General features: G+C 32.8%; 1 protein-coding gene across 1 annotated transcript in view; it reads left to right on the forward strand.

The window, feature by feature from the left end:
* 5-HT1A (5-hydroxytryptamine (serotonin) receptor 1A) overlaps positions 1 to 20,324 on the forward strand; it is a 747,640-nt gene that overhangs the window by 628,191 nt on the left and 99,125 nt on the right. Inside the window, exon 9 of the mRNA XM_075312823.1 lies at positions 1,992 to 2,396. Coding sequence (XP_075168938.1) covers positions 1,992 to 2,396 — 405 coding nt within the window. The remainder of the gene's footprint in view (positions 1 to 1,991; positions 2,397 to 20,324) is intronic.

Below are 20,324 nucleotides of genomic sequence, written 5' to 3' on the forward strand. Positions count from 1 at the left end.
TCCCTTGACTTTGATTTCGATAGGGACAGGTGGAATCTCATTTGATTATGGAGCTATATAAGCCGAGCATAGACATATAAACCTTAGAAACGCACATATCTTAACCTAGAATGCTCAAAAAGCCAAAAAAAAATCAAGACGGTTCCCTTGACTTTGGTTTCGATAGTAGATAAGGTCAGTAGGAATCTCGTTTGATTATAGGGAACTACAATCTGAACATAAACCAGCTCCATCTAGGTTAGGTAAGGTGGCAGCCCGATGTATCAGGCTAACTTAGACTATTCAGTCCATGGTGATACCACATTGGTGAACTTCTCTCTTATCACTGAGTGCTGCCCGATTCCATGTTAAGCTCAATGACAAGGGACCTCCTTTTTATAGCCGAGTCCGAACGCCGTTCCACATTGCAGTCAAACCACTTAGAGAAGCTCTGAAACCTCAGAAATGTCACCAGCATTACTGAGGTGGGATAATCCACCGCTGAAAAACTTTCAGGAGTCGAACCCACGTCCTTGTGTGGGGGCGGGGATGCTAACCATTGCACCACGGTGGCTCCCAACCAGCTCCATCTATGTTAGAAAATTTAAGGCTGTATGGGAAAGAAATTCTCTGATCGCCCAAAAAAATCAATCCTGGTCCCTTGACTTTTAGTTCGATAGTAGATAGGGACAGTAGGAATCTCGTTTGAGCTTTTTGAGTCGAGCATATACCAGCTCTCCCTAGAAACTTCAAATCGGCAAAAAAATACTGTTAGGTAAAGGCACCTTTTGAGCTTTTTGAGTCGAGCATATACCAGCTCTCCCTAAAAAAACAAACAATTATGCATATATACTGCGTTTTTGAGCTCTAGCATTTTAAGCAATGCGGAAAAAATTCGAAATATCTGAAATTTCTATATATCTCAAATTTTAAAACAACAACACAAATCGTGAGAATTTTACTTTCATTTTTGGCTCAAATCTATATATGAACATAACTATTCTGCATATCGACGTACGCTCAAAATCCCTGGCTAACTATATAACACTTCGCCTGGTCTGACTCTATAGAGGAAAGTGATTATAATACTCCATCAGATAGACAAACAGACGAACAGACGAACATATTTAGATCTTCTTCAAATTTTGTTTTTTTTTTTTCTCTCAAATAATTTCAAGCCCATATCATTGACTGTGGTTTTGACGATAGTATATGGGGACTGTAGGAATCTCGTTAAACATATATGGCTAACTCCCATGTTCTGGTTTACGAATTCGCGTAAACACAAAATTTTCATGTATCCACCGCTGTTGAACGATTCAATATTTTATCAAGAAATTTCATCAAATTACATTCTTAAAGACCTATGTGTAAAACTTTCGTTTTCTATGGTAATATGGTTCGAAAAAATAGACAGATAGAGGAAACTTATGGGTTTTGCGATTTCATAAACCAGAACAAGGGGGTGTGTAACTATATCTTACATTAAAAGGACACTTTTTTAACTTATAGCTATAACCATAGTCTAGGTGTAGCTCGCTACTCCACTCCTGGGACCTATTACCAATTATGGGCCCCTTTTGACATCGATATCAATCAATAACAACACATATTAGAATAATATTAAACTTTTCTCCATACCCCTATTGGGGCGTTTACCACCACAGCATAAAACTGAAACTTTCCTTTATTTTGGCCATTCAATTAGAAAAAAATGTCACTGGTCATAGGAAACCTGAATGTCATGATTTCATTTTGGCTTTTTGGTCTTTCATTGATTGTGGTTTTGTTCTTTATTCTCCCTCATCCTGGCAAACAAAAGAATCAATATTTGTTATTTGTTTGTTATTTATGTTGTTTGTATACATAGGGCAGGGCATAGATGATAGGCAAGAAGGTGTATACCATCAAATCCCACTGGCCCTTGCCCCCCATTTCCCACCCAATTTTTTGTGAATGCGTGTAAGATTTAATCGCCTTTTATTTGATTCTTCTATTTTTTCTTTTTGCAGCCCGATGTTAATGCAGAGAAAAAACGAAAACGTCTCAGGTTACGTTTTGGCAAATTCACAAATGCGAAAACCAATAAGACCATGGTTCGTGGTACCGCATTGGGTTTGGTTGAAGGAAACTCAACAAATACCGTGAATACGGTCGAAGTAGAAGACACAGAGTTTAGTAGCAGTAATGTCGATAGTAAAAGTCGAGCTGGCATTGAAGTGACCAACAACACCACCGCCACAACCTCCACAACTACAGGCCACCATCCCCACCATCATAGTCATCATAGTCATGGAGCCACAGCAACAGCTACAACTTGTGTGGCGGGGACGTCGTCTGCGGCAACTGCCAACACCATGAGCAACAGTAACACCAATGCCAATATCAACACCAATTTAAATAATACCGACGAAGAGGTAAAGTATCCAATTACCATACAATTTCAAAATACAACCTTACAACCACATGTAGTCCGATTCTGGCCATGTCTATTGAGCTTTCAATGGGAATTTATGCGATTGTAATAGTTGTTTGTGGTAGAGGGGGGAGGGAAGGAGAGCAATAGTTGGCAGGGAGATGAGGACGAACGGAATTGTACACAGAGAATCAGAACTGGCACGAAAAATGGATTCATTTGAAGAACAATGAAACGAGTTAAGATCTACCATAAGTTTTATGGTCGTAGTGAGCAACTGTGAGGCCTTATCAGAAAAGTATGAGACGTTGGTCTAGTACAATCCGAAGAAGTTTCTGCACAGTTTCGTGGCAGTCGAGTAAACATGGATCCACTGATCTTCGCCGGAGCCTATGAATCAGTCAGAATGGCGAAGGTGGTTCGAAGAAGGCAAAGGCTAACTGTAGTCCGCTCACTATAATCGGACTTTCGGTCTATATTCTGGAATAGCCCCCTATATGAGAACATTGTGTAGGTTAGATATGGTGGCAACCCCTTAGTTTAGGCTCACTCAGACTATGACAATAATACAAAATTCCCAATTCTATATCGTTCAGAAGTTAAATCCAGAGATCTGTCGATATTGGAGTTATACCACAACATGAACCGATATGATTCAAATTTTGCATATCTCCTTATGGATCTTAAAAACACTTTATATGCAATTACAATTATTAGATTGTTATTATAGCATACAATTTTAAAGTTTCAATTTGCTTTCCTCCCAAAACAGAAAACATCAATCCAATTCCCTTGGCCTTGATATGGCAAAGTAGTAGGTAGGGGCAGTAGGAATCTCGTTTGATTAGGGTCCTTTAAGAAACATTTCCTTTCTCATTACCAGAGGGCATCTTCCCACCATCTTTCTCGAGGATGGGAAAAAATGCTTTAAATACATAGTATAGTTCCAATTACTTTTAAATAACTTTATATGTAAAATTTCAGTCAAAGCGGATAAATATTACAGTTAAAGCGGATATATAAATTAAAATTTTCATTTTCTCAAGCAATTAAATACTTGAAAATGGGCAGATACGTAAGATATTGGGCAGAATTATAGGAAAAATTGAAAGTAAATGTATTTTTTCAGATTAGCATTATTTGAGAAAAAAAACCCCAATGGGCTATTTGCGACATGTTCATCAGTTTCCTATAAAAAAAGATGAATCTGTTAATAATAGACTGTAATTATACCATTCCATTTAAAAGTATCAATCGGATATATGCAGCATTTCTTTTCCTCTCAGAAAAAAATCCAAGCCCGTTCCCCTGGCTTTGATATGGCAAAGTAGTAGGTAGGGGCAGTAGGAATCTCGTTTGATTAGAGACCTTTAAGAAATATTTCCTTTCTCATTACCACAGAGCATAACCCATCTCTTGCGAGAAACTTTCAAACAGGATGAAAAAAATCTCTTTAAATATCCGAATAGTAACAATTTGTTTTGATTCGGGACCTTTAAGAAATATTTCTTTTCTCATTACCACAGAGCATAAACCATCTCTTGCGAGAAACTTTCTAGCAGGATGGAAAAAATCATTTCAAATACACGTATAGTAACAATTACTTTTAAATACCTTTATATTTCCCATTTTTTTCAAAGCGGATAAATATTGCGGTTTCCATTTCCTCAATAGTGAAAATTAAAAGAACATTTAATTATTTGGAATAGAATTCTAACGAACTTCACGATTTTGACCATATATTTGGTCGATTGCGATCAAAAGTTTGATATCAAATCAGCTCGATATATCAGCATTAAGAAAAAATCGCCATAGGGCATTTGCGACATGGCCATCGGATTTTTATAAAAAACATGCATCTGATATGAAAATTTTATAAGATTGTGATTATAGAATGCCATTTTAAAATTTCAATTCGATACCACTTCGACCATCTACTTTCCTCTCAAAAAATGCCAAACCCATTCCCTAGTCTTTGACTTGGCAATGTAGTAGGTAGGGACAGTAGGAATCTCGTTTGCTTTTGAACCTTTAAGGAACAACTACTTTCTTATCTTTACATATTATAAGCCATCTTCTGCGAATCAGGATAGAAAAAAACACACTTTAAACACAATCACTTTTAAATACATTTATAATTCTATTTTTTATTCAAAGCAGATAAATATTGCGGGTTTCATTTCCTCATGTAGTTAAGTCGGTATATACTAAAATATGGACCGATATTGGGTGAGTTTCTGTGAGAAATTGAAAGAAATTTTAATTATTTGGAATAGCATTGCAACGAACTTCAAGATTTTGGCCGGATATTAGTTGAGTTGCCACCAAATGCTTGGGGTTAGATCAGCTTTATATTTCAGCTTCCTGAAAAAAACCGCGTAGGATATTAGCGACATTCTCATATTAGGTTGTGAATATAGACTGAAAATTTAAATTTTCACTAGGATATATGAAGCATCTAATTTCCTCCCAAAAAAACCAAATCCATTTCTGTTTAGGTTTCATAACATGTTCCATCTGTGGTTTGTGCATTTAGGGTAGATAGAGTTTATGGCTAGTAATTAAAATAAAATCAAGAACTTATTGAATGTGCAACCGCGACTGATAACGCACAAAGTTCTGCACATGCATGGGCATCAAACCTTATCTAAGCTATAACAAATACCGAATAGCTTTGAATAAATTTGATCTTATCTTTGTCTTGCATTTAAAAACATTTAGATTGTAGATGTTTTAATAAAGCAGTGTCTTACAAGCATTCAAAATGTAAATATAGTGTTCGTTGTCTTTACAATTCCCTTGACTTGACAAAAATAGTAGGTATGGACAGTAGGAATCTCGTTTGATTGTAACAGGCAGACGGACCGACGTCGTTAGATCACCTTGGCATTTTTCTTCTGTGAAGAATGTATATACTTCATATAGTGCAAATCGATTTTTCGACGTACTATAAAAGGAATGGCTAACTTATTATATCCCCATCACAATTTTGTGGTGATGATATAAAACCTCTCTTGGATGGGAGAAACAATATAGGACAAACATTTTCGAATTAAATTCCTTGTATGGCAAACGATTTAGAATTGCCGTAACAAAGGCAAGACACTTGTAACACCAGTTTCAATCAGCTTTAGCATTGAGAATTTCTAAAAATTGGCACAAAAAATGTAATTTGCAATAAAAGGTGGTACATTAATTTTAACCATCTAATGCCCCATTTTTTCTGTCAGCTGATGAAATAGTCAAGGTTTATGACATAATAACGGTAAAATCCAGTATATGCTGCCAAGTCTCTTGTAGAACTGTGACTACGTTTTGTTCTTATTATACCCTGCGCCACACTGTGGAACAGGGTATTATTTATTTTTTTTTTGTCGTGTTTATTTATTCAAAATTTACTATATAATATATAACTACAATAAACAATAGTATATAATATTTAGTCTCTTAATACTTAGTCCCCTAGTCGGGCTCTCGAGTACAATAATTATGGTTGAAATTTTTATTTGAAAATTTATGATATTAGTTTTATTCTTTCATGTTTGTAAATCTATTGTCTATTGTATTGTATTGTATTGGCATGGTCTATCGGTCTATAGTTATATATAGCCGATCCCCAATCACACAAAAGTTGGTCCATATCGCCAAAAAATCTACCAAAATTTTATTTCTATAGAAGATTTTGTCAACGTTTTATTTCTATACAAATTTTTGTCAAACTGAATTATTTACGTATTTATACCCTGCTCCACACTGTGGAACAGGGTATTATAAGTTAGTGCATATGTTTGCAACACCCAGAAGGAGACGAGATAGACACATGGTGTCTTTGGCAAACATGCTCAGGGTGGGCTCCTGAGTCGATATAGCCATGTCCGTGAACACATTTTTGTAATCAAAGTCTAGGTCGCAGTTTTAGTCCAATCGACTTCAAATTTGGTACAAGTATGTGTTTTGGCTCAGAATAGAACCCTATTGATTATGGAAGAAATCGGTTCAGATTTAGATATAGCTCCCATATATATATTTCGCCCGATATGGACTTATATGGACCGAGAATTAGCATTGTAGCTATTCGTGCCAAATTTGGTTGATATAGATATAGCTCCAATATATAGCTTTCGGCCGATTTACACTCATATGACCACAGAGGCCAATTTTTTGCTCCGATTTAATTAAAATTTTGCGCAGGGAGTAGAATTAGCATTGTAGCTATGCGTGCCAAATTTGGTTGAAATCGGTTCAGATTTAGATATAGCTCGAATATATAGCTTTCGGCCGATTTACACTCATATGACCACAGAGGCCAATTTTTAACTCCGATTTAGTTGAAATTTTGCACAGGGAGTAGAATTAGCATTGTTGCTATGCGTGCCAAATTTGTAATAGGTTCAGATTTAGATAAAGCTCCCATATATATGTTTTTCTGATTTCGACAAAAAGGGTCAAAATACCAACATTTTCCTTGTAAAATCGCCACTGCTTAGTCGAAAAGTTGTACAAATGACTCTAATTTTCCTAAACTTCTAATACATATATCATAAATAAACTTTTGCGATATATCATAAATAAACTTTTGCGAAGTTTCCTTAAAATTGCTTCAGATTTAAATGTTTCCCATATTTATACCCTGCGCCACACTGTTGAACAGGGTATTATAAGTTAGTACATATGTTTTTTTTACTAACATTGTGTTCCACACTAGTGCATTAGCCGACATAAATTTTGAGTCTATAGATTTTGTAGAAGTCTATCAAATTCTGTCCAGATCGAGTGATATTTAAATGTATGTATTTGGGACAAACCTTTATATATAGCCCCCAACACATTTGACGGATTTGATATGGTATCGAAAATTTAGATCTACAAAGTGGTGCAGGGTATAATATAGTCGGCCCTGCCCGACTTTAGGCTTTCCTTACTTGTTTTTCACTAAAGAATTGAAAATTAAAAAAAAAAAAACATATTTCAGACTTTTCTGTATGTTTCTTTAACACCATAGATTTTTCTAAGTGTATAAACCTTTGTGAGATTATGTATTTGCAAATGTCGAATGTATTAATGGGAAATTGAAGAACACCGCAATCTTTTCCACAAAACCCATACCCGCACACCACATACAATTTCTCTTTCACACGCACACACACACACGCACACCTATACATAGTCTCTTTTTAAATCCTATGGACATTGTGCTCATTTAGGTTCACTTCGTAACTATGCGTACACCAATTGAACATGAGTATGGGCTTATGAAGCCGATTACAGTTGATTCTGTTTTTCCTCCTTTTTTTGTCGGACGGATTTTCTTTTTTATCCTTAGTCGAAGCTACAAGCGGATTCAATTTGCCCATCGTTCTGTATTCATCCTAATTGGCATAATGAGGGTTGTATTTATGTGCATTAAACATGTCATGTCCTTAATAGAATTGTATATGGTCACCATATCGAATGTGAATGCCAAGAAAGCGAAACTCGATAACATTGACGATACAACCTTGGGTTGGAGTGTGAGAGAGAGGGAGAGGGCGATGTGAGTGGCTGCCATAAAATGCTAAATGCTTATTTCACAAACTTACGCATTAATTGAACTTCCATTTATTTGATTTGATACGCATTTTTCACGTACGTTTGTTTTTTTTGTTGCATGTTATAGGTCATGAAAGGGCAAATGTTGCAGTAAAGAGAATTCTATTGTTCTGCTTGAATTGCGTGTCAAAACTTGAAAGCAACATATTTTTCTTAGAGATTTTTATTGGAATAGCTTCATGGGTATTAAAGCCTAGTTTGTGCTTTCCAATCCAAAAAATCAATCCAGAAGTTATATTGATTTCTTCCCTTTTATTTGCTCCAAGATGTTTCTTATATATGTCCCAGACCTCGGAATTTTTCGTGAATGGAGGTAAAAATTATTTTTGGTCGTAATTGATCACGGCATATTGCAGGATTTTAAAACACAAAAAAATGGAATTTAGGATTCCCTTTACAAAAAGGACTTCATTGAAAAATATTGTTGTAAGCTCCCAAATTGAATGCAAGGTTTGCTTAACCCAGAATAGATTTGCCTAGCACGGAGCTACCGTGATGCAATGGTTGGCATGCCCGTCTTGCATAAAAAGGGTTATGTACTCAATCCCAGTTTCGACCGAACAGCAAAAAACAATTCAGTGGTGGATTATCCCCGCTCAGTAATGCTGGTGATATTTCTGAGTGTTTCAAAGCTTCTCTAAGTGGTTTCACCGTAAGGTGAAATGCCGATCGGACTCGGCTATAAAAAGGATATATTTTTTCTTTAAGTTAAAGTCGAGTGGGATAGCACTCAGTGACAAGAGCGAAGTTCATCACTGTGGTACCACAACGGAATGAATAGTCTAAGTCAGCCCGAAATAACAGGCTGCCATTTTACCTATCCAAATCCACCCCATTGACAGTTTTGAATTTTTAACTGCCATTTACGAAATTCTTCCTTCTCATAAAAACAAGTATGAATGAAAAAACATAAAGAAACAAAACTATTGGCACCAAATCAGTACAATCTCAGTAAAAAAAGGCATCGCCAAAAAAGTAGTGAAGATGTTCTTTCTGAATCCGGAAGTGGTGCAAACTTGGCATAGAAGCGATGAATTGTCATAGGATGAATGTTCAACATTTCAACACCCGTTGCAGTGAATTTGAATCACTTTTTAGGGCACGATCTGAATTCAGTGCTTTAGATGTGAATTTAAAAATTTTGTGATATTTTGCAAATAATAAATTTTTAAAGTTTTTTTTATGATTTTTAATACATTCTAACGTTTGCCTGAAAAGTTTGACCTCAAATAATTCCAAAAATTCCAAAAAGGTCGATTAAATACGTATATAATTCAGTTTGACAAAATTTTCTATAGAAATAAAATTCTGACAAAATTTTCTATAGAAATAAAATTTTGACAAAATTTTCGATAGAAATAAAATTTTAACAAAATTTTCTATAGAAATAAAATTCTGGCAAACTTTTCTATAGAAATAAAATTTTGACACAATTTTCTATAGAAATAAAATTTTTACAAAATTTTCTATAGAAATTAAATTTTAGCAATATTTTCTATAGAAATAAAATTTTGACAAAATTTTGTATTGAAATAAAATTTTAACAAAATTTTCTATAGAAATAATATTCTTTCGTTTTGTTTGTTATTGTTGGCTTCTCTTCAATCGTTATTGTTGTTTTTGATCTCAGCTTAAAGTCATGCATTGACTAAACTACAAGTGTAGCTTAACCAACAGAGGAAAAGTATGCTTGTCAAATATATTTGAGCAAAGCCCTATAGAAATAATATTCTGACAAAATTTTCTATAGAAATAAAATTTTGACAAAATTTTCGATAGAAATAAAATTTTGACAAAATTTTCGTTAGAAATAAAATTTTGACAAAGTTTTCGATAGAAATAAAGCTTTGACAAAATTTTCTATAGAAACAAAATTTTGACAAAATTGTCTATATACATAAAATTCTATAGAAATAAAATTTCGGTAGATTATTTCTGGCGATATGGACCAATTTTTCTGTGATTGGGATCTTATGTACCTTTGACCATGGATTGCATAGAAACTTCTGCTAAAGGCTGGCATCCACAATCGAATTACTTGGGTTGCGGTAACACTTGTCGATGGCAAGGTATCTTAACACTTTTTAACACCGTCTTCAAAATTGTAAGTTAGTCAATACGGGGTATATATTAAACAAAACAAAAAGGTCGATTAAATACGTATATAATTCAGTTTGACAAATTTTTCTTTAGAAATACAATTTTGACAAACTTTTCTATAGAAATAAAATTTGGACAAAATTTTCTATAGAAATAAAAGTTGGACAAAATTTTCTATAGAAATAAAATTCGGACAAAATTGTCTATAGAAATAAAATTTTGACAAAATTTTCTATAGAAATAAAATTTTGACAAAATTTTCAATAGAAATAAAATTCGGACAAAATTTTTTCAGAAATAAAATTTTGACAAAATTTTCTATAGAAATAAAATGTTGACAAAATTTTCTGTAGAAATAAAATTTTGACAAAATTTTCAATAGAAATAAAATTCGTACAAAATTTTTTTAGAAATAAAGTTTTGACAAAATTTTCTATAGAAATAAAATTTTGACAAAATTTTCTATAGAAATAAAATTTTGACAAAATTTTCTATAGAAATATAATTTTGACAAAATTTTATATAGAAATAAAATTTTGACAAAATTTTCTATAGAAATAAAATTTTGACAAAATTTTCTATAGAAATAAAATTTTGACAAAATTTTGTATAGGAATAAAATGACAATTTTATATAGAAATAAAATTTTGACATAATTTTGTATAGAAATAAAATTTTGACAAAATTTTCTATAGAAATACAATTTTGACAAAATTTTGTATAGAAATAAAATGACAAAATTTTATATAGAAATAAAATTTTGAAAAATTTTTTTAAAGAAATGAAATTTTGACAAAATTTTCTATAGAAATAAAATTTTAACAAAATTGTCTATAAAAATAAAATTCTGACAACATTTTCTGTCGAAATAAAATTTTGACTAAAGTTTCTTTAGAAATAAAATTTTGACAAACTTTTCTATAGAAATAAAATTCTGGCAAAATTTTCTATAGAAATAAAATTCTGACAAAATTTTCTATAGAAATAAAATTTTGAAAAAAAAATTCTATAGAAATAAAATTTTGACAAAAATTTCTATAGAAATACAATTTTGGTAGATTATTTTTGGCGATATGAACCAATTTTTGTGTGATTGGGGATCGACTATATATAAATATAGACCGATATGGATCAATTTTGACATGGTTGTTAGCCATATACTTACGCCACGTACCAAATTTCAACCGGATCGGATGAATTTTCCTCTTCCAAGAGGCTCCGGAGGTCAAATCTGGGCATCGGTTTATATGGGGCTATACGTAAAAGTGGTCCAATATGGTCCATTTGCAATACCGTGCGACCTACATTATTAAAAACTACTTATGCCAAGTTTCACGTCGAGAGCTTGTTTCGTTCGGAAGTTAGCGTGATTTGAACGGATGGACGGACATGCTAAGATCGACTCAGAATTTCACCACGACCCAGAATATATATATTTTATGGGGTCTTAGAACAATATTTGGATGTGTTATAAACGGAATGACGAAGTTATGTACCCCCATCCTATGGTGGAGGATATAAAAAAAATAAATTAAAACAAAATAACCCATCAAAAAAAAGCGTTGCCAAAAAAGTAATAAAAATGTTCTTTTTGGATCCGGAAGTGGTGCAAAATTGACGCAGAAGCGATGATTTTAACATGGGCTTGTCATAAGACGGAAGCCCTACATTTCAAAAGCCATTGCACTGAATTTGCGTCACTTTTTTTAGGTGTGATCCGAATTGAATGTTTTGGATGTAAATTAAAAAATTCTGTGATATTTGGTTAAAAAATATATAAAAAGAAGTTTTAAAATTGTTTATGATTTTAATGTATTCTGACGCTTGTCTAAAACGTTTGACCTCAAATATTTTCAAAAATTCACAATTTTTTTCAGATTGGATTTAGAATTTTTTCAACAAAATTTAAATGATTTGTACCATTTTATGAATTCTTACTCTGTTTTTAACCCATTTGAAATAAAAACAAGTATATACGGCCGTAAGTTCGGCCAGGCCGAATCTTATGTACCCTCCACCATGGATTGCGTAGGAACTTCTACTAAAGGCTGTCATCCACAATCGAATTACTTGGGTTGCGATAACACTTGCCGATGGCAAGGTATCGTAAAACTTTTTAACACTGTCTTCTAAATTGTAAGTTAGCCCATACGGGGTATATATTAAACAAAAAAAGGCCGATTAAATACGTATATAATCTAGTTTGACAAAATTTTCTATAGAAATAAAATTTTGACAAAATTTTCTATAGAAATAAAAATTTGACAAAATTTTCTATAGAAATAAAAACTTGACAAAATTTTCTATAGAAATAAAATGTTGACAAAATTTTCTATGGAAGTAAAATGTTGACAAAATTTTCTATAGCAATACAATTTTGACAAAAATTTCTATAGAAATAAAATGTTGACAAAATTTTGTATAGAAATGAAATTTTGACAAAACTTAGTATAGAAATAAAATGTTGACAAAACTTTCTACAGAAATAAATTTTTTACAAAATTTTCTATAGAAATAAAATTTTGACAAACATTTCTATAGAATAAACTTTTGACAAAACTTTCTATAGAAATGAAATTTTAACAAAACTTTCTATAGTAATAAAATTTGACAAAATTTTCTATGGAAATAAAGTTTTGGTAGATTACAAAATTTTCTATAGAAATAAAATTTTGACAAAATTTTCTATGGAAATAAAATTTTGACAAACATTTGTATAGAAATAAACTTTTGACAAAACTTTCTATAGAAATGAAATTTTGACAAAACTTTCTACAGTAATAAAATTTGACAAAATTTTCTATGGAAATAAAGTTTTGGTAGATTATTTTTAGCGATATGGACCAATTTTTGTGTAATAAGTCATCGGATATATATAACTAAAGACCGATATGGACCAATTTTTACATGGCTGTTAGAGGCCATATATTGACAAAATGTACCAAATTTCAACCGTATCGGATGACTTTTGCTCCTCCAAGAGGTTCCGGACGTCAAATCTGGGGACGGTTTATATGGGAACTATATATAATTATGGACCGATATGGACCAATTTTTGCATGGTTGTTAGAGACCATATACTAACACCATGTACCAAATTTCAACTGGATCGGATGAATTTTGCTCTTCCAAGAGGCTCCGGAGGTCAAATCTGGGGATCGGTTTATATGGGGGCTATATATAATTATGGACCGATATGGACCAATTTTTGCATGGTTATTAGAGGCCGTAAACTAACATCAGGTACCAAATTTCAACCGGATCGGATGAATTTTGCCCCTCCACGAGGCTCCGGAGGTCAAATCTGGGGATCGGTTTATATGGGGGCTATATATAATTATGGACCGATATGGACCAATTTTTGCATGGTTGTTAAAAACCGTATACTAAGACCACGTACTAAATTTCATCCGGATCGGATGAATTTTGCTCCTCCAAGAGGCTCCGGTGGTCAAATCTGGGGATCGGTTTATATGGGAGCTATATATAATTATGGACCGATATGGACCAATTTTTGCATGGTTGTTAGAGGCCGTATACTAACATCAGGTACCAAATTTCAACCGGATTGGATGAATTTTGCCCCTCCAAAAGTCTCCGGAGGTCAAATCTGGGGATCGGTTTATATGGGGGCTATATATAATTATGGACCGATATGGACCAATTTTTGCATGGCTGTTAGAGATCATATACTTACACCACGTACTAAATTTCAACCGGATCGGATTAATTTTGCTGCTCCGGGAGGCTCCCCAAGCCAAATTTGGGGATCGGTTTATATGGGGGCTATACGTAAACGTGGTCCGATATGGCCCATTTTCAATACCATCCGACCTACATCAATAACAACTACTTGTGCCAAGTTTCAAGTCGATAGCTTGTTTCGTTCGGAAGTTAGCGTGATTTCCACAGACGGACGGACAGCCGGACAGACGGACAGACGGACGGACGGACAGACGGACGGACGGACGGACATGCTTAGATCGACTCAGAATTTCACCACGACCCAGAATATATATACTTTATGGGGTCTTAGAGCAATATTTCGATGTGTTACAAACGGAATGACAAAGTTAATATACCCCCATCCTATGGTGGAGGGTATAAAAATTAAAATTACCCATTAAAAATATGAAAAAAGCATGTTGTAAAAAATTGAATTAAAAGAATTCTCTATGTTGTTAAAATAAAGAACATCATTGGGAGTACATCTTCTGGAAGTGCTGTTAAAGTTGTGCCTTTGGAAGAACTTCCAAATTTTTTGCGGGGAAGTTTTTTGCTATAAACATAAACTATTTTTAACAGCTTGTACGAATGCAAATTCGTTAAATGGAATCGGTATCCCAATGTTAATTTTATAGACTCTTCAGTTAAAGCTCTAAAAATGTGTGTTTTTCTTTTATTAAAAAAAAAAAAACAGCATCCTTGGCTGCGAATCTATACCTAAAATATCATCAAGGCAAGGTTAACATGTTCAGATACAACTAAACTTTTTTTGGTGTAGAGCAGATGTAGATTATAACATTATTGAACTCGTCTTACTTGTTTACAATAAAGGATTACAAAGAATTTTATTTCCAAGAAAATCCTTGTTTCTTTTCAAGTTCCAAATTGCTACTAAAATTTTAAACAAATGCCTATATCCTTCAGATTTTTCCAAATGTTGCCATAAAAGTTTCTCTTAACAATTTGGTGTAAATCATCTTGTCATTAACAATTTATTATCTAAAAACATGGTATATTTTATGGCAAAACCACTTTCTTTTTTCAAAATAGGAGCTATTTGCCCAAGGACCCTCCAACCTCTTTTTACCATAGAGAATAAATATTTATCGGGTAATAATTTTGGAGTTGAGACCACCTTTTTATTTTACCTTTAATTTAGTATTGGCCATACATACACCCCTTTTTTGTGGAAGTGGCAGGCCATAAAAAAGTTTTACTTTCAAACATCATCGACGGAACACTTCAACCAGTAAATTGTACATCACAAGTATTTTTAACATCATTCTTCGTAAACAGAAGAAATGGAAAACAATTGTCCCACCGGCCCCCTCCCCATTTGAAATTTTGCTAGGAAAAAGTGGAAAGAAAAGAAATAAATTCGAAGGGGGGAGAAAATGAAAAACAACAACAATAACAACAAATTGAACATAAAATTCACCTGACATTTATGGTTAATTTATAACGAAATGGTAGGTGGAAAATATTGTTTTTTTTTTTGTTTTTGTTGTTTGTCGAAGCAAATTAAATAAAGCTTCCATCATCATCATTTCTACAGAGCGAAAAAATACCAGCCAGTGCTAAATTTTATGACATTTAATACCAAAGTGGTAACTTGTGAACAATCCATCCATCCAACCATCCGTTCATCTAAAACCCTTACCTTTAATATCCCTCCCTCTCTCTCTATAACCCACAATAGCTATCAGCCAAGCAGAAATATGCGTTGCTTAACTTAAGCAACCATTCCATTCCAGTTATCCATAACCGAACAGAAGTTGGTCATAAAATTTTCCATTTAATATGAAATTGAGCCGTCGTCGGTGAAGGCAACCATGGATTATGGCTTATTATAATCATTTCAACGGCCAATCGTTTACCTTTTCATAATTCAATTGAGTGGTTACCTCTACGCCCACAATTTTCTTGCCTACATTTATGGCTATTCAATTTACTCTGACAACTAAGTCTTAAAACAGTTGATATTTCTTTTCAAATTCTGTTTCTGATTCCAATTCAAGGCTATATTTTTATAGTCATCTACCATAGGTATAAGGGTATACTAGGTTTGTCATTGCTTATGGACTGCAAAAATGATATGGTCTTCAAATTTTGAATAAGTGTAATTTTTCCTCTGCCTTACTTCAATTGGCCCTTATGTCGTCTCATCCACCTAACCCTCCATCTGACTTACTGGTCATCTATCCATTGCATGTTAGATTAGGTTATGTTAGGTGTAGTGGCAATCCGTTCTATGAAGGGTTTGACTCCTTTGTGATACCACAAGTAGTCAACTTCTCTTTAGTCAATGAGAGCTGCCAAATTCTGTGTTTACATCAACAACAGGGGACCTTATTTTTACAGACGAGTCCAAACGGCGTTATACATTATGGTGAAACCACTTAAAGAAGCTTTGAAACACTCCGAAATGTCACCATCTTCACAGCACCGCTGCAACTCATTTTGATGTTTGGTTGAAATTTTGATTGAACCTACGACTCCCTTTATGGGGAGTGAACATGCTATCCTTTGCTCCACGGTGCCTTCTATAGAAAATTTTGTCAACATTTTATTTCTGTAGAAATATTCTTCAAAATTTTATTTTTATAGAAAATTTTGTCAAAATTTTATTTTTATAGAAAATTTTGTCAAAATTTTATTTTTATAAAAAATTTTGTCAAAATTTTATTTCTATAGAAAATTTTGTCAACATTTTATTTCTATAAAAAATGTTGTCAAAATTTTATTTTTATAAAATTATTGTCAAAATTTTATTTCTATAGAAAATTTTGTCAAAATTTTATTTTTATAGAAAATTTTGTCAAAATTTTATTTTTATAGAAAATTTTGTTAAAAAATTTTTTTTTTCGTTTTGTTCTGTTATTGTTGGTTTTTTTCCTTTAATCGTTGTTGTTGTTTTTTTCTTTCAGCTTAAAACCATACATTGACTAAACTACAAGTGTAGCTTAACCAACAGAGGAAAATAATGTTTGTCAAATTTATTTGGGCAAAGCCCTATAGACTGCAAGATGGTTGCATGGACGCACGTTTCGGAATTACCACATTCATCATCAGCATCCCCTACTTGCAGCAAAACTATGAACCACTTATCACAATAAATTCAGGCAGTTCACTAAACCCAAAAGTGAACCACACTTGCACCTTCCGAAAAAAGGTTTTACATGATAGCCGGCTTAAATCGAAATAGCCGAAGTAAGCCGGCTATAGAAAGTTTTGTCAAAATTGTATTTCTATTTAATTTCTTTAGAAAATGTTGTCAAAGTTTTATTTCTATTGAAAATGCTGTCAAAATTTTATTTCTATTGAAAATTTTGGCAAAATTTTATTTCTATGGAAAATTTAATTTCTATAGAAAAATTTGTCAAAATTTTATTTCTATAGAAATTTTGTCAACGTTTTATTTCTATAGAAAATTTTGTCAACATTTTATTTCTATAGAAAAATTTTGTCACAATTTTATTTCTATAGAAAATTTTGTCAAAATTGTATTTCTGTAGAAAATTTTGTAAAAATTTTATTTCTATGGAAAATTTTGTCAAAATTTAATTTCTATAGAAAATTTCTATTTCTATAGCAATTTTTTTTTTAAATTTTATTTCTATAGAAAATTTTGTCAAAATTGTGTTTCTATGGAAAATTTTGTCAAAATTTTATTTCTATAGAAAATTTTGTCGGAATTTTATTTCTATAAAAAATGTTGTCGGAATTTTATTTCTATAGAAAATTTTGTCAAATTTTTTTAAAATTTTATTTCTATACAAAGTTTTGTCAAAATTTTATTTCTATAGCAAATTTTGTCAAAATTTTATTTCTATAGAAAATTTAGTAAAAATTTATTTCTATAGAAAATTTTGCCAAAATTGTATTTCTATAGAAAATTTTGTCAAAATTTTATTTCTAAAGAAAATTTGTCACAATTGTATTTGTACGGAAAATGTTGTAAAAATTTTATTTCTATAGAAAATTTTGTCAAAATTGTATTTCTATAGAAAATTTTGTCAAAATTTTATTTCTATAGAAAAATTTGTCGAAAATTTATTTCTATAGAAAATTTTGTCGGAATTTTATTTCTATAGAAAATTTTGTCAACATTTTATTTCTATACAATGTTTTGTCCCAATTTTATTTCTATACAAAATTTTGTCAAAAATTTTATCTCTATAGCAAATTTTGTCAAAATTTTATTTCTATAGAAAATTTTGTCGAAATTTTATTTCTGTAGAAAACTTCGTCAAAATTGTATTTCTATAGAAAATTTTGTCAAAATTTTATTTCTATAGAAAATTTTGTCGAAATTTTATTTCTGTAGAAAACTTCGTCAAAATTGTATTTCTATAGAAAATTTAGTCAAAATTTTATTTCTATAGAAAATTTTGTCAAAATTGTATTTCTAATTTTGTCAAAAATTTATTTCTAAGAGTTTTTTTTTTCAAAACTTTGTCAAAGTTTTATTTCTGTAGAAAATTTTGTCAAAATTTTATTTCTATAGAAAATTTTGTCAAAACTTTATTTCTATAGAAAATTTTGTCGAAGTTTTATTTCTATAGAAAATTTTTGTCGAAATTTTATTTCTATAGAAAATTTTGTAAAAGATTTATTTTTATTGAAAATTTTGCCAAAATTTTATTTCTATAGAAAATTTTGTCAAAATTTTATTTCCATAGAAAATTTTGTCAAAATTTTATTTCTATAAAAAATTTTGTTAAAATTTTATTTCTATAGAAATTTTTTTGTTTATCTCTCTCAACTTAGTTGGAGAGGAATATTTTATCAAATCTACCAAAACATCAAGAATTCTACCAATCTACCAAACAGTAAAAAATCTACCATTTTTGGCAGAGTTGTACTAACTGTGGCAACCGTGCCTTCTATCCTTCCGTCCATCCTATATTACCCGACCGGCCCCTTGAGCTTCACTCACAAGTTCCGTATGGTTGATATATATACCTTCGATTGGCCAAACCGCTCGTCTGACTGCTGACATATTTATTCCAGTGACAGTTCATTTTATTGTTTATAGGCTTACAAAAGCACTTCGATCAATTGCATTCAGAAATAAAGTTATTCAGCATGAAATGCAAGCGTGATATTGTGATCATTTTATTTTTGACTTAAAACCCACAAGTAGATATATTTTGATAGCCGTAACAACACCAGAAATGATCCGAAAAGTGAAGTTCGGATTTGATCGAAATCCACGCCACAGTTACCTCATTTGATTTTCGCCTATGATTAGCCATTCCAAATTGTGCAATTTGCCAACAAACAAAATGATCGGGCTTAGAAGCCAGTTGAAAAATTATACCTTCGATTGGGCAGCGGAACTCAATGATGTGACAGCTGTAACGGGCTATAACGACTGCCACCACTGCTTCCTTGAATTCACCTGATCCATCAAACATCTCAAAATTTCCGTATAACGTCCGCTCCCGTCACAGGGCTTTGAAATGAAGGCGTTCATTGGGCTCCTTTGATTGTGGTTTCCTCTTCGATTTCTCCCCTTTCGCGCCCGAAAACTTTATGTTCTAAGCTTTATTTTCCCCCATAGGTGTCCACATATCATTCGATCTCTTTCTGAACTTTTTTCTTGGTTTTTTTCTGCTGGGCTAAGTGCACTCGCTTGTTCTTGGGGGTCTGATGGGATATTTGCCGCAAGTCCCTAATATATCCTTCTCGGCATACCGGCTTCCCTCTCATTCTCTGCCACCTTCAAAGTTTTCCGGTAGTTACGGAGAACATTAAGTAGTTCATCTATCTCGGCCTTCATCTTGCAATTAACTACGGCTTGGGAACCAGCGTGGTGCAATGGTTAGGATGTCCGCCTTGCATACACAGGGTCGTGGGTTCAAACCCAGTTTTGACCAAACACCAAAAAGTTTTTGAGCGGTGGATTATCCCACCTCAGTAATGTTGTTGACATTTCTGAGTGTTTCAAAGCTTCTCTAAATGGTTTCACTGCAGTGTGGAACGCCGTTCATACTCGGCTATAAAAAGGAGGTCCCTTGTCATTGAGCTTAACATGGAATCGGGCAGAGAAGTGGACTGAATAGTCTAAGTGAGCCTGAAATATCGGTCTGTCACTATACCTAACCTAATATAACCTAACTAGGACTTCCTCTCCTGATTTCTTTTCTCATAATGAACTCGTGCTTTGGCGAGCTGTAACTTGGAAAAAGTTCCCTGAAATTGGAGGTAAACTCTATTTTCCCTCGCATGCTCGGAGTTTCGCCTTCCTTTGGGATTGGGATCTACTATAATACTACGTAGTGTATATATACCAATCTCTCCTTCATTAGCAGGTACCGTGCCGGTAGGACACTCCATTTTTGCCGACGACCGCATTATCCGAGAGCTGCTAGCTCCCTATCTCATACTCTCCCATCAGATGTATTGTTTATCGGAGTATTCATTCGGTATGGGTCACAACTTGCAGCCGTTATCTGTGTCCGATATTGTAGTTGCCTTTTTGAGTGATCCCGAGGGTCAAGCAGTGGGG

This window comes from Haematobia irritans, chromosome 5, assembly GCF_050003625.1.
Source record: "Haematobia irritans isolate KBUSLIRL chromosome 5, ASM5000362v1, whole genome shotgun sequence".
NCBI lineage: Eukaryota > Metazoa > Arthropoda > Insecta > Diptera > Muscidae > Haematobia > Haematobia irritans.